Below are 12,921 nucleotides of genomic sequence, written 5' to 3' on the forward strand. Positions count from 1 at the left end.
TTAAATAACATCTCTGTTTTGGCATTTCGCTCTTCCTCTTCACTACGGAAAGTACATACACACGTACTTTGTTCTTTTTTTTTTTTTTTCATTAAAAGTGTTGAATTTGCACAAATAAGAAACATTTGTTAGACTTTTAAAAATGGTCGTCTGCACAATGCAGAGCTTTACAACAGATCAACAATTAAATGGCTGCAGCGCAATGAAGTCCGCGCAGACCTCGCAAGTGCCAGAGCCCGAAATGGTCGATAATGGAAATGGCGCCGAGGAAGACCGCGAGGAGGGCGAAATAGTCGATGAGTTCGAAATGATCATATCATCGGAGGATGAGGAGTTCAAATTACGTGCCCGCATACAGCAGCTGGAGGACAAGAGCAAGGATATCGAAAAAATGGACATGCTCTCCGCCAATCTGGCCAATCAATACAGTAAGCACTCTCCAATATTGAACTCAAAAGTGAAGCAACACGTTCTATTGCTGTGTGTGTTTGTGTAATGTGACCTTGTCTAATGAATAGCAAGAGAAGTGTTCTGCATGTGTGTGGAAGTTTTCTTATGTGTATATTATATATGCGGATGTGCACCAGGAGAAGGCTTCGTCTTCCTTATTTCGCATTGCTCACAATTTGTAAAGGGTAAACTCATTGGGCTGAATGCCCTTCTGCATTCGTTTCAGGTTATCAAAGGCCGCAGGGTATAGAGAGATTGGCGCCATATCAGTACTTCTCGCCAACCAGTGTACTCTCGGATGTGTCCAGCCTGTCGGAGGAGGAGTATGACCCGCCAAAGAAATATCGCAAGCATAGGATGAAAAGAAACGAAAATCGCAGACATGGTCCGTTGTATAGGCGCAATCCTTTCGCGAACCGCGCACACGCACAGCAGGCACACGCTCGCAAAAAGCGACGTCACGAGCACCACAGCAATCACCATCACCATCAGCAGGCTACCATTTTGCTGGATTCACTGGACAGCGTGACGGACGATGAAGTCTGCGAGTACGATATGAATGTGGAGAACGAGAACGATGAAGAGCTGAAGCTGAGCCGCAACAAGCTGCGCATGGCGCTGGCACGTGATAGCAACTACGATATCAAGCCCAAGTACAGTCTCAGGGAGCGACTTCAGTACCGCATGCGCAAGTCACCCAGTCCAGGTCGAAACCAAGCAGATAATCCGATTAAAACGCAGGATCAGCTGCCGCCGCACTCGTTTGAGGGCTACAGTCAGCATCGCACCGTGAGGGAAGAGGTTGAGGAACAGCAACAACAGCAGCAGCAGCAGCAGCTTGGGCAGGCTGAAGATCTACCGGAGCTAAAGCTGCGTCTCATTGCCCTTAAATCGGCAATATTAAAAAAACATATAGCGCGCAAGAAGCGAGACGCGGAGCGCGCCTATTCTCCGACAGATATGATAAGCCGTGTGCATCAGCCTACGGTCAGCAATGAGTGCGACGATATCGATGACCTTATGGAGATTAGTCCAGCTGCATCGCCGGAGCGCACTGCATACAGTCCGCCGCCGACGCGTATCGAGGAGCCCGTCGACATGGAACTGGCCCAGACTGACAGTGACGAGGACATACAACAGTGGCCACATCCCTGGCAGTCGACGGTTAACAGCGGCGGCAGCTGGCGCTGCTTTATGCCCAACTCCCTGCCGCCGGTTTCGATGCCCATTGTAATTGACGACGACGACGAGGAGCTGCAGCAGGATCAGCGTAAGGAGGATGTCTTAGACGACGAAGATGACGAGGCTCCGCCGCCGCCGCCTTCATTTCACATTCCACACGTGCAGCTGGATGATGATGATGCCAGGGACGCGCTGCACTTGAGTGAGCGGCACTCCCAACAGGGCTCCCTCAGCGACATTCAGTCCATTTCCATGGATAACTCACAAACGCAGACACAGACTTCGCGCCCCTTCCAACCTGAGTCCAGCGACGACGAGGCGGGCGCGTTGCGTGCCATGCTGCTGTCCAAACTTAAACCAGCAGCGGATGCTAAGGATTCTAAGGTTGCCAAGGTGCCGTTACCACCTTCTGTTGAGAACGAAAAAGTTGCTCATGACTCTGATGATCCGGAGGAGTTGCGCCAGTTGTTGCTGTCCAGCATCGCGTCCAGGAAAAAGAACAGTCCCGAAAAAATGATGCACGAAAGTCCAGAGATCCTTAAAAATGCAGTGCGTCGCTTTCAGGCGTCTTCATTGCAGTCCAATGAAGTCGTTCCGTCGAATGAAACACAACATGATGTGCCATTGGAGCCAGCTCAACAAACGGAAGTCAATCTGCAGCATGTAGCAGCGTTGCCTCAACCACCATCTGCGCCTCTGTCTATGTCGGAATCTGTGCCTGTGCCGTTGCCCTTGTCCCTGCCTGTGATGGTGCCCGTGCCTTTGCCTCTGCCTGTGACAGTGACCGTGCCCTTGTCCTTGCCCGTGCCCTCGCCCGTGCCTCTGCCTGTCCCTCCGCCACAAATACCAGTGGAAGTTTCAGCTGCGCCGACACCCAACGTCGCGTCGACCTCGACGAACATCATCAAAATCGTCAAGCCCAACAAGGTAATCAACAAGAAGACAGCGCCCAAGCGCAAGATTTCAAAGCTGGCGGAACTAGCAACGGCTGCAAAGCGTCCAACGACGCTCCTGGTCAAGGAGTCAGTGGCTCCGCTTCACAGCCAGAACGGCAACAGCTCAACAAGACTGATAACCACACTCGATCCGTCTAGCATCAAAGTGAACAAGCTGGTCATCGCCCTGGCCGAGTCCTCGGCTGGCAGCGACGATGAGCTGGAGCTGAGAAGCTGTTACGCCTACAACAGCTACGCAAGCTATGCCGACAACGCAAGTCCCTTTAGCCAGGCAATGGACAGTGCCAGCAATTCGACGACTCGCTCCAATACGCCCAACTCCGAGATCCTGGATTCAGCATCGTCCAGCAATCCCAATTTGCGGCGCACGGTCATAAACGAGTATTTTGAGAAGAAACTGGACGATTTCCTGAAGCAGGCGCGCTCCAAGGTGCCCACAGTTTTACCAGCGGACAGCACGAAACCAGCGCCAAAGATGGAAAAGTCTTCCGACCAACCGCCCAAGGCCGCTGAAAAACCTGCTGTGACTCCACAAAAGGCCAAGCCAACGCCAGTGGTATGTAATCGAATTCTCCTCTGTTTGCGCTTGACTCCTTGGAGAACAACTTGTCTATTTAAACGCAGATTAGATTCGAACTTTGAAATCCTATATTCCCATAACTTGGCAGGGGGTAGAATTCTATGGCCATTATCATATATTTTAGAAACTTTTTTGGGAGCAAAAGAAAAGTGCTCTCGACTGGGAGATACCCTGAACCCTTCACCTAGCTATTTAATATATAAAATTAGTCTAGTTTTTTCCTATGCAAAGGATGTCTGTATTATTTTTAATTTTGTAATTGATTCGATTCGGTAAATCAAATACTCTTCCCGAACTTTCTTATCACATTTTTGACACCATCAAAAAGCTGAAATAACTTCCGACTAGATCTTTCCCCGCACCTGGTTTTCCCACAATCATGTTGCCTAATAACTAAAGAGTCGACTGATTGTTGGAATTGCAGGCTAGGTTTGAAGTAGTTTGAATTGGTTAAGTAGCCATGAGTGTGGAGCTTATTTATAGTAATACAAATTAGAATTCGATGGTAGACTAATTACACTTTAACATCTGGCCAGGCTGTGCGACACTTGCCGGTAGCATCGCAAAGGGAATACCTGCGTCTGATCGAGCGCATGCAGCTGCTGGAGAAGAAGAAAGTGGGCGTTGGAGTGAGGACGATCAACATACAAACGACAGCTGCTGCAAAAGAGGCTCCAGCCGCAGCCACAGTCGGCAAACAAGAGATTTCGGTAGGTGCCGCTTTGGCAGCCAAGACAAAAACGACCACAGCAGGCAGCAAAGCTCTCAAGAAAGTGACAGTCAGGGCAGGGCCCAAAGGTGCAAAGCAAGCAGCAGCTCCTAATGATCCAGTTGCTACTGCTACGGACACAAACACTGCTAGCGATATTCCAAGCACGTCAACGGCAGCAGTCAAGTCGACGCAGCCATCGAAGGAGAGTCGACTCAAAGCATTCGAGAGTTCATTTCTCAAAATCGGGTATTTATGCATATACAGACGGGACACTGTAAAATTTCTAATATTCTGTGCCTCATGACAGGGGCAGCATGATAGCCAATCTGGACAAGTCGCTGCATATGGTGGAGGAGGCAAAAAAGTCAAAGATCGCACGGCTACGTTACTCGCACCGCTTGAAGGACCTCTATGCCGAGATGCAGGCCGTTAAGCAGGCGGTCAAGTTGGAGGAGTCGAAGCTGGCGCGCATACAGTCTGAGATACAGGCCAGCCATGAGATTATCATATCGCTCAAGCAGAAGCGCAACAAACTTCAAAACGCTGCTCTGGATCTGGGCAATGGCCTTCAGGGCGCTGACTACAGGTACTACAACAACAACAACAACTATAGCAGCAACAGCGGTAGCAGGTTGCTGTGGACCACAACGCAAAGGGGCCAACAATTATCGTGGAAGCGCCGGAATGTGCCAAAATGGACGCGGCATTCACATACATTGCAGTTATACTATAGCTGGTGTTTTTTGCAGGTTGCTGGATCCGGCTAAGGCGGAAATATCGCGCAAGTCCACGGAGCTAACCAAAGAGATACGTTCCTATAATTCGATTCTCAAATATGAGGATGTTTTGGTGCAGGCCGATGTGTCTGCACGTAAGGAACTAATGCAGTCCAAGTCAAAAGCAGACCCAGAGCCACAGTCAGTACCTGAACCGAAGCATGAAACTAGTCGGGAGCCGAGCGAGCAGTCCATTTCCTCTAGCAACGGTAATAGCCAACCGTCTGCTGATGGAAGACAGAGCATCGAGCCGGAGTTGGAGACAGAGCAACAGCCACAGGAACAGCCAAGTGAATGCAATACCTCAGCAGCAGCAGCAGCAGAAGAAGCGGTATCTGTAGCAGTTGCAGGAGAAGAGGCAGGGACTGTAAAGACACAGCTGGAATTTGATGTGCGTGGATTTATGATATTCTCCAATAGCTACCAACTAATTCTAAGAACATGTCTCATCTACCGCTGATTGTACCCCGCTAACTGTGCTAACCCGTACTAACAAACTGGTTGAGTTTACTTGCAGATCACGCCACGGAATCTAGCACCGGATGCCACTGAAGTCCAAAAGGCGCCGCCCTACACCGTCAGCTTTATGCGGCAGCTGTGCGATCCGCCCGTTAAGAAGTCGCTGCTTGGCGCGTACCGCACCCCGTTGTCCCGCAACTACAACAGGTGTGTGTGTGTGTGTGTGTGTGTGTGTGTATGAATCTACGTGCAGTTGCCGCCATCCAAATGCATTTGTTTGCCTGTTGTACTAATTGCAGCCAGCCGAATGTCAATGCCACCGTGTGCCCCTTTGAGCTGATGGGTCGCTGCGAAGACTCCGACTGTTCCTATCTGCATTTAAATCGTGCAGCCAAGTCTGCCGTCGCTGCCAGCGCGTTAAGGCAGTGATAACATTTTTGTATAAAAACTAAATAACCCAATAACATTCTAAAATAGCGTGCTTGAATTCTGGTAAGTTGAACTCTTCACGCGACTTTATATTTAAATGTTGCTTTCAGTCAACGAGAGACAACAACAACAACAACAACAACAACTACCACAACAACTACTACAACAACAACAACAAAACAAAAACAACAACTAACAACAACAACAACAAAAAAGTATCAAACAAAAAAGACTGAATAATTGTTTGATTGAAATGAACAAAGAAGCTAGAAGATCGAGTTCGAGTTCGAGTTCGAGTTCGCAGATCGAGCGTCAGTTCGATCGATCGAGTGACTAAAAAAAAAATATGTATATAGTTTCTTGTTGAAACATTGTTTTTGTTACATACATTTATATCGTACAGTTACAAATCACGTGGTGTTGTAAACTAGTGCAAGTTCGATCAAGTCGGGCCGGCCGTTTAAAAAGCCGTTCGAACGGATTGTGCATATTTCATTTGCTCCAAAAATTGATTGCCATATTAAATCCGCAACAGCATGAACTGTAATATAGTAGTTGTCGTTAAGCTAAAACGGGTTTCTATATGTTTTGCCCAATCGATATACATATATAATAGTTTTTATTTATGCGTTTTCTACAATTATTTTAAAAGGCAACTCAATCAACTTAAACCGATTCAATTCGAATTGAATATTCATTTAAAGAATACTTACATTTGTAATTATTATAAAGTTTTCGAAAAATATATATTAAACACAAAAGAAGTTTACAAAAATAAATTTAAAAAACAAAAACAAAATTTTCTCAAGTGTATTTTATTACGAGTTGGATTCACTCAAGTCAGAGCACGCAAGAGCTAGCACGAGACAAAACCTGTGCCAATCAATTAAAGGGTATTTTAGGCTTACCATGAAATGTGTAACCTACCGAAGTAGACATTGTCGATCCCATAAAGTATATATATTCTCGATCAGTATCGTGTCAGCTTTTCAAACATGTTTCTTTCTCTACATTGTCATGAAACTGTATAAATCCGGATCGGGCCGCTATATCACATAGATGCTATAGTAAGGATTTGGTTTGTGTGAGGGAAACTCTTTCTGTTTTCCAAGATATTTTCAGCAGGCTCAGCAAATACTATGTTCCTCATGTGTGTAAGGAAATATTAGCCCGAGTTGTTTTGTGTATCTTTAAGATACAATAGGAAGATTGAACTTTGGCCTTCGTTGCTCAGCTGATGACTAGAATGCAGTGGATTATTTTTCGTATTCTTATGCAGCTCAAAGCGCAAATGTTATTTATTTCTAGTTATAAGTAGGTTTGTGTAAGTATAAACATTAATATTGCCTTAAATATCACAGCCAATAGACCCGCAGTGTTTGCAGGATACAAGGAATTTTATTGGATTTCAGCAAGTAAGTATCCTAAGAGACAACGACCTCGTTTGGGGCCATCCTCGCCAGCAGCTAGTAGCCCTCGTCGTCGCCATAATACACATAGTCGTGGCACCAGTCCTTGACGCTATCGTCGTTGTTGCAGCACATCGGATAGATGATCTCCGATTTGGTTACCTTGGCGCAGCGCATGCACAGCTCCATGGTTGTCTGGTCCTTTTCGCACTGCTGCACCTTCAGAATGGTCTCCGGCGGCAGATTGCCGGGATATTCGCTGGGGTCCACCAGCAGCTGTGCCGCAGCTCCCTGCCCAACGTCAGCGTCCGGCGACGGTCGCCCCTCGACGCAGATCGAGAGGCACGCGACCAGCAACAGCGTCGTCAGCAGCAGAAGCTGCCACTTATGGTTGAATTTCTGAAAATCAGAGACAACCACTTGATTATCCATTAGCCGGCAAATAAAATTAAGGGAAAAGTCAGCTGAACGCGGCGACCGATCATGTGACACGGTTAGAAATTCTGTGCATGACGCTATTTACGATTTGCGGGTGGGATTAATGAAATGTACATGGGGTCAGGCGCTTCTGTCCGGTTCTGGTTAGTTCGACAATTAATATCAAACATCTCCATTAACATCAAAACCCAACCAAGCTCACATAATTTATTATTTAAGACTTGGATCTGGAATCTCTGATTGGATTTCGCTTTAACACTTTTTAGGGTTAGGTTAAATTTAATGTATTTATGTTTATTTTAGTTTTTTAATATAGTTTATATATGTTTATCAGCTTGTAGAACCGATCTTTGATTGTTTATAGACATTTTTGGAACTTCCATATTTTTCCTTTATTGCTAGCAAAATGGGGTATATTGTTTGTTTATATTTCGAATATTAGCCGCTGGCCACAATCTCTGTCTACGGCAGTTTAAGAGTCTTTGTTCTGAGCGATATGTTCAAAGGTCACAGTCTTGGGGTCTTAGAGTCTTAGCAAGAATCTGATTTCCGACTGTGATTACACTGTGAACACGCGATAGAGTATGGCGCAGTCGTTGGCATCCGTTTCGACTCGTTATATATACTCACTTCTGGAAACATTCTGTTGGCGTGTTAAAACTAAATGCTCTAATGCGTGATTAGTGAACGTGTAGCAGGACGTTGACTGTTGATCTGTGCTTATTAATTTTTGTTTTTTTTTTTTTTTTGTAATATAATTACTATGCGAATTGATGGCAGAGCCGGCCGCAACTGGAAGTTGCCATTGACAGCGCCGAACGTTTTATACCACCAAACATCGATCGCACCCACGACGCCTTGACGCAGTGCTTCGGCTACGGTCTCGGCTTCGATCGGGAGCATCGACATCGAGCATTGGTCGGTTCCATAGATCGCGTTTTCATGTTGCGATTAAGGTACGACTGTTGACTCTCTCGATTACAGTCAAAGCGAATGACCAAAAATTCTGATTTACCCAAATCGAGCAGTTGTTCGACTACGACACACCCTCTGCTTCAATATTCCAATGATTTACATTATTATTTAGATTTATATATAAATGAGTAAGCTTTAACTTAAAAGTAAAAAAATAGCTCAACCTTTACAAACATTCTTTATTTCTCCTACACACAAAGTTATGTACTATTGCATAGCATCGGATCTTATGCTCCGATCCTCAAGAATTTTCAGGCTCTACTTTTAAAACTAATTTGTTTCAATTTGGAAGAATGGAAGCGGTATCCAAAAAGTAGATATTTTTAATATGCGATAGCCTACACTTTAGTTTTTATAACTTTCGATAATTATTGAAAATGAATTCGTAATCCTGCTTCAAGGTATTTGCCTGTTACAAATATTGGGGAAAAATCATTATACCCCTTTTTACCCAATTATAAATGATTTGGGGTATAATGAATGAAATTCTATTTTAGAAAATAAATACTTTTAATATTGTTGAAGTTTCCTTTTAAATGAAAATAGATATTTCTAAGAATTCTTGTGAGCTGAACAGGGCAATTATATTACTAGATTAAATATTGTAGTATATTCATCGTTTAGCAAGGGTATTTACAGGGTATTTCAATTAGAGTTGACTTCAGTTAGTTGACAGAGTTTCCATTGGGTGCTTCATACTTAATTACACATGACAGATTTGGCAGGAGTTTTCATTTTTTAGCTAAAAGAAATTGTTAATTGTTCCATAATCATAAAATTTCTTAGAGGTAAAAGGTAAAATTCTAATAGCCAAAATAAATACAAGATGCTGGGATGCGCCTGCACGTGCTTAAAGGTGATGCTCAAGGCACAGAACAGCTCTGCAGTCGTCCAGAGGAAAGGCAACTGGTCCTGGAATGGGCTTGGCGTGCGCAACTACAAGGTGACGGTGGTGGGCGCGGGTGGCGGCATTGGGCAGCCGCTGTCCATGCTGCTCAAGCAAAATCCGCTGATTGATGAACTCACGCTGCATGATGTGGGCGACATAAAGGGCGTGGCCGCTGATCTGTCGCACATCTGCACCTCGACGCAGGTGGACTTTTTCGATGGTGTCAAACAGCAGGAGCTGATCGATTCGCTGCACGATTCGCATGTGGTCGTGGTGCCAGCCGGGCTGCCACGCCAGCCGGGCATGACGCGGGATCAGCTGGAGGACGCCAACTCCGGCGTGGCAATGGCTGTGTCCTGTGCCGTGGGCATGGCTTGCCCCGAGGCGCTGCTGGCCTTCATCACGAACCCGATAAACACCATAGTGCCCATTGCCGCGGAATTTCTTAAGGCCAAAGGTGTCTTTGATCCGAACCGCCTGTTCGGCGTCACAAGCCTGGACGTGGTGCGTGCCAAAACCTTCATTGCGGACTACATGAACATTGATCCGGCCACGGTTGAAATTCCGGTCATCGGCGGCCATGCAGGCAAAACCATACTGCCGATCTTCTCGCAGTGCTCGCCCAAATTCACCGGCGAGGATGAGGACGTAAAGCGGCTGACGGAGCGCATACAGGAGGCCGGCACCGAGGTGCTTAATGCCAAGGCAGGCAAGGGCTCCGCCACTCTCTCGATGGCCTATGCCGCCGCCTACTTCGTCAACGCCTTGCTGCGTGGCCTGAACGACGAGCCGGGTGTAATCGAATGCGCCTACGTGGCATCCGATGCCACGGAACTGGCATTCTTGGCCACGCCGCTGGAGCTGGGCCCCAACGGCATCAAAAAGAATCTGGGTCTGCCCAGCCTGAATGCCGACGAGGAGGCGGCCCTCCAAAAGTTGCTGCCCGAGCTGCGTCAGAACATTGAACGGGGCATAAGCTACGCAGCAAAGATAATCGATGCCGCCAAGCCTGACCAGGAGCCGATCAAGGAGCCCGATTGCAAAGTCGAAGACTCGGCGAAATATGCTCAGAGCAACTAGGAAACAATTTACGCTAATCTACAAACGACATCTTGACGCAGTTCCTCATTCATTAAATGTAAAACACACACACACACACACACACACACACACACGCACGCACATACATATACATATGTGCAACTAGTCAAACAGTATGCTGTGTCTGGGGTCGTCGCAGTCAATTGGTGAAACATCATGCTGCCGCTGCTGATAAGTGATTGCATAGGCGCCAACTGATTACAATGCTGGCATCATCATCTGGGGGAATCCGTGCCCGTCGGCCTCCACGATGCAATGCCAACCGCTCCAACCGAACCAACCATTCATTTATTCTGCTATGCGTATTTTGCGGCAACTGCTCAAAATAATTATTTTGAATATCGATTTGGAAAATTTTGCTGTAGGATGCACGCTTTGGTTAAATGATTTCAACGTGGGAATCCCCGCAATTTATTGCACAACTCAATTAATTCAGTTCATTTAAAAACTTTTAATTTAACATGTTTTTCTTTTTTAATAATCAGCGAAATGGCAAATTCCCCGAAGAAAAATGCGTCACAAGACGAACTCAATCACGTAATAGATTCAAATAATAATTTTCCATGTAAAATGATTCGAATAAATGTAATTTCATTGTTGCAAAGCAAATGCTTCGGTCACAACACCAATTGGCAGCCAAATTGATTAATTAGTGATATATATAAAATAGTTTAAATAAATGGTTCACGGTTGAAGCTAAACTATTCTTTTCAGCAATATTCGCAATCTTCACCCGAACCAGTTGAGAATTACAACGTGAACTGGCCTAATGTTGAATTGATTTTAAATCTATATTTTAGGATAGGTATTAAGAATCTGTATGATTATGAAAGCAACTTTTTTGGACAAAGTTTTAGACTTCTTCCATAAAACCACAATGAAAACGTGCTTCAACGATTTCATCTGCAACTCTGCTCAAATAGTTTTCAAATTTCAGTATGTCTAAGAGCAGATATGTTAAGAGTGCGTATTACCCGGCCTTGTACGGCCAAGCTTATACCTTTTCAGTTCATTCTTAGCTTGTCAATCAGTCAATCACGCAGTCTTCTTTTTTTTGTTTTGTTTAAATAGTAAGCCTTGCATTTTAAACAGTTTCCTCAGTTGTTATATAGAAAGTCGAAGTCAGTAGTATTTTGGAAATAGTTTTATGCAGTCGACATTTTAGCAAAATATATAATTTGCTATGCTTTCAAATAAAATGATCAAACAAATTCCTCAGTTAACGTACATCAGCCGATGGGCCCAATCGAAATGTAATTCCTGGAACCATTGCTTCTCGCGAGGCATAAAGGTGGCCGTTGTGGGAGCTGCCGGCGGCATTGGACAGCCACTTAGCTTGCTGCTAAAGCAGAATCCACAGATTTCGGAGCTGGCGATACAAGATCTTGTCGACACAAAGGGCATAGCTGCCGATCTGTCGCACATATCCACATCGACCACTGTAAAGTCCTTTACGGGAAAGGAAGAGCTGGCTTGCGCTCTGGAGAATGCGGCAATTGTCGTTGTGCCTGCCGGACTGCCTCGCAAGCCAGGGATGAATCGCAGTGATCTCCTGAGCGCCAACGGCAGCGTTGCAGTGGATGTGGCAAAAGCAGTCAGCAAAGCTTGTCCGGCCGCAATGATGGCCTTCATTACGAATCCGTTGAACACCGTTATACCCATTGCCGCCGAGGTGCTCAAGCAGGAGGACGCCTTCGATCCGAATCGCTTGTTCGGCGTCACTTCGCTGGACGTGGTGCGTGCCCAGACCTTCATTGGCGAAGCGTTGGGCGTTAATCCGCAGGAGGTCAAAATTCCAGTAATCGGCGGCCATGCTGGCATAACCATACTGCCCGTCTTCTCGCAGTGCCAACCGGAATACAAAGTCAATAGCGAGCAGCGGACGAAAATGTTGACCCGCATTCAGGAGGCCGGCACCGAGGTGGTCAAGGCCAAGGCGGGCAAGGGTTCTGCCACCCTCTCGATGGCCTATGCGGCAGCGAATTTCGTTAACTCGATTCTGCGTGCCATGAACAATGAGGAGAATGTCATCGAGTGTGCCTATGTGGCATCGGATGTCTCCGAGGCCGAGTACTTTGCCTCGCCCCTGCTGCTGGGTCCGAAGGGCATCAAAGAGAATCTGGGCGTTCCAGAGTTGGATGGGTGTGAGGAAGACGCTCTAAAATTGCTGATCAAACAACTTATTAAGGATATAGAAGATGGTATCAAGTATGCTGAGTGCTAAGTTCTGCTAATCAACTCCAAATTACACAGAAAGTATGTTGATAAAGCTTGAATAAACCAAAGCCAGATTATTATTATCTACGGCTTCGGCCGTTTAAGGTCTTTCGCATTTATTTATATAGTTGCACACACACACACACACACACACACATATTTCATATATTAATATATGCTATATATATATTTATATATATATATGTACCCATGTCTATATTTGAAGACCCACTTTCAATACTGCCTAGGACAAACAAACAAAGTATTGTGTGCACTACCTATTACTGATAAGTTAATCATCGAGCTGGAATCACCCATACTTCATTCCAAGTATATATGCGAGCTTAA

The 12,921-nt window shown here is 45.7% G+C and overlaps 4 protein-coding genes across 4 annotated transcripts; 3 read left to right on the forward strand and 1 right to left on the reverse strand.

Annotated features, from left to right (window-relative positions):
- Nucleotides 1-25: 25 nt before the first annotated feature.
- LOC6627045 (serine-rich adhesin for platelets) lies at nt 26-6,296 on the forward strand. The gene is made up of 7 exons (XM_002050039.4): nt 26-428; nt 677-3,144; nt 3,705-4,126; nt 4,188-4,466; nt 4,630-5,047; nt 5,174-5,322; nt 5,415-6,296. Exons 1-7 carry the CDS (start codon nt 143-145, stop codon nt 5,542-5,544), a joined length of 4,152 nt encoding a protein of 1,383 aa, XP_002050075.2. The 5' UTR covers nt 26-142; the 3' UTR covers nt 5,545-6,296.
- A 504-nt stretch (nt 6,297-6,800) lies between these two features.
- LOC6627044 (uncharacterized) lies at nt 6,801-8,173 on the reverse strand. The gene is made up of 2 exons (XM_002050038.4): nt 8,022-8,173; nt 6,801-7,352 (listed from the first exon to the last, which is right to left on the reverse strand). Exons 1-2 carry the CDS (start codon nt 8,031-8,033, stop codon nt 7,011-7,013), a joined length of 354 nt encoding a protein of 117 aa, XP_002050074.2. The 5' UTR covers nt 8,034-8,173; the 3' UTR covers nt 6,801-7,010.
- Nucleotides 8,174-9,089: 916 nt separating this feature from the next.
- LOC6627043 (uncharacterized) lies at nt 9,090-10,965 on the forward strand. The gene has a single exon (XM_002050037.4). It carries the CDS (start codon nt 9,193-9,195, stop codon nt 10,333-10,335), a length of 1,143 nt encoding a protein of 380 aa, XP_002050073.1. The 5' UTR covers nt 9,090-9,192; the 3' UTR covers nt 10,336-10,965.
- Nucleotides 10,966-11,476: 511 nt separating this feature from the next.
- On the forward strand, nt 11,477-12,681 carry LOC6627042 (malate dehydrogenase, mitochondrial). The gene has a single exon (XM_002050036.4). It carries the CDS (start codon nt 11,540-11,542, stop codon nt 12,578-12,580), a length of 1,041 nt encoding a protein of 346 aa, XP_002050072.2. The 5' UTR covers nt 11,477-11,539; the 3' UTR covers nt 12,581-12,681.
- Nucleotides 12,682-12,921: the final 240 nt, after the last annotated feature.

Source organism: Drosophila virilis, chromosome 5, assembly GCF_030788295.1.
Source record: "Drosophila virilis strain 15010-1051.87 chromosome 5, Dvir_AGI_RSII-ME, whole genome shotgun sequence".
Taxonomy (NCBI): Eukaryota; Metazoa; Arthropoda; class Insecta; order Diptera; family Drosophilidae; genus Drosophila; species Drosophila virilis.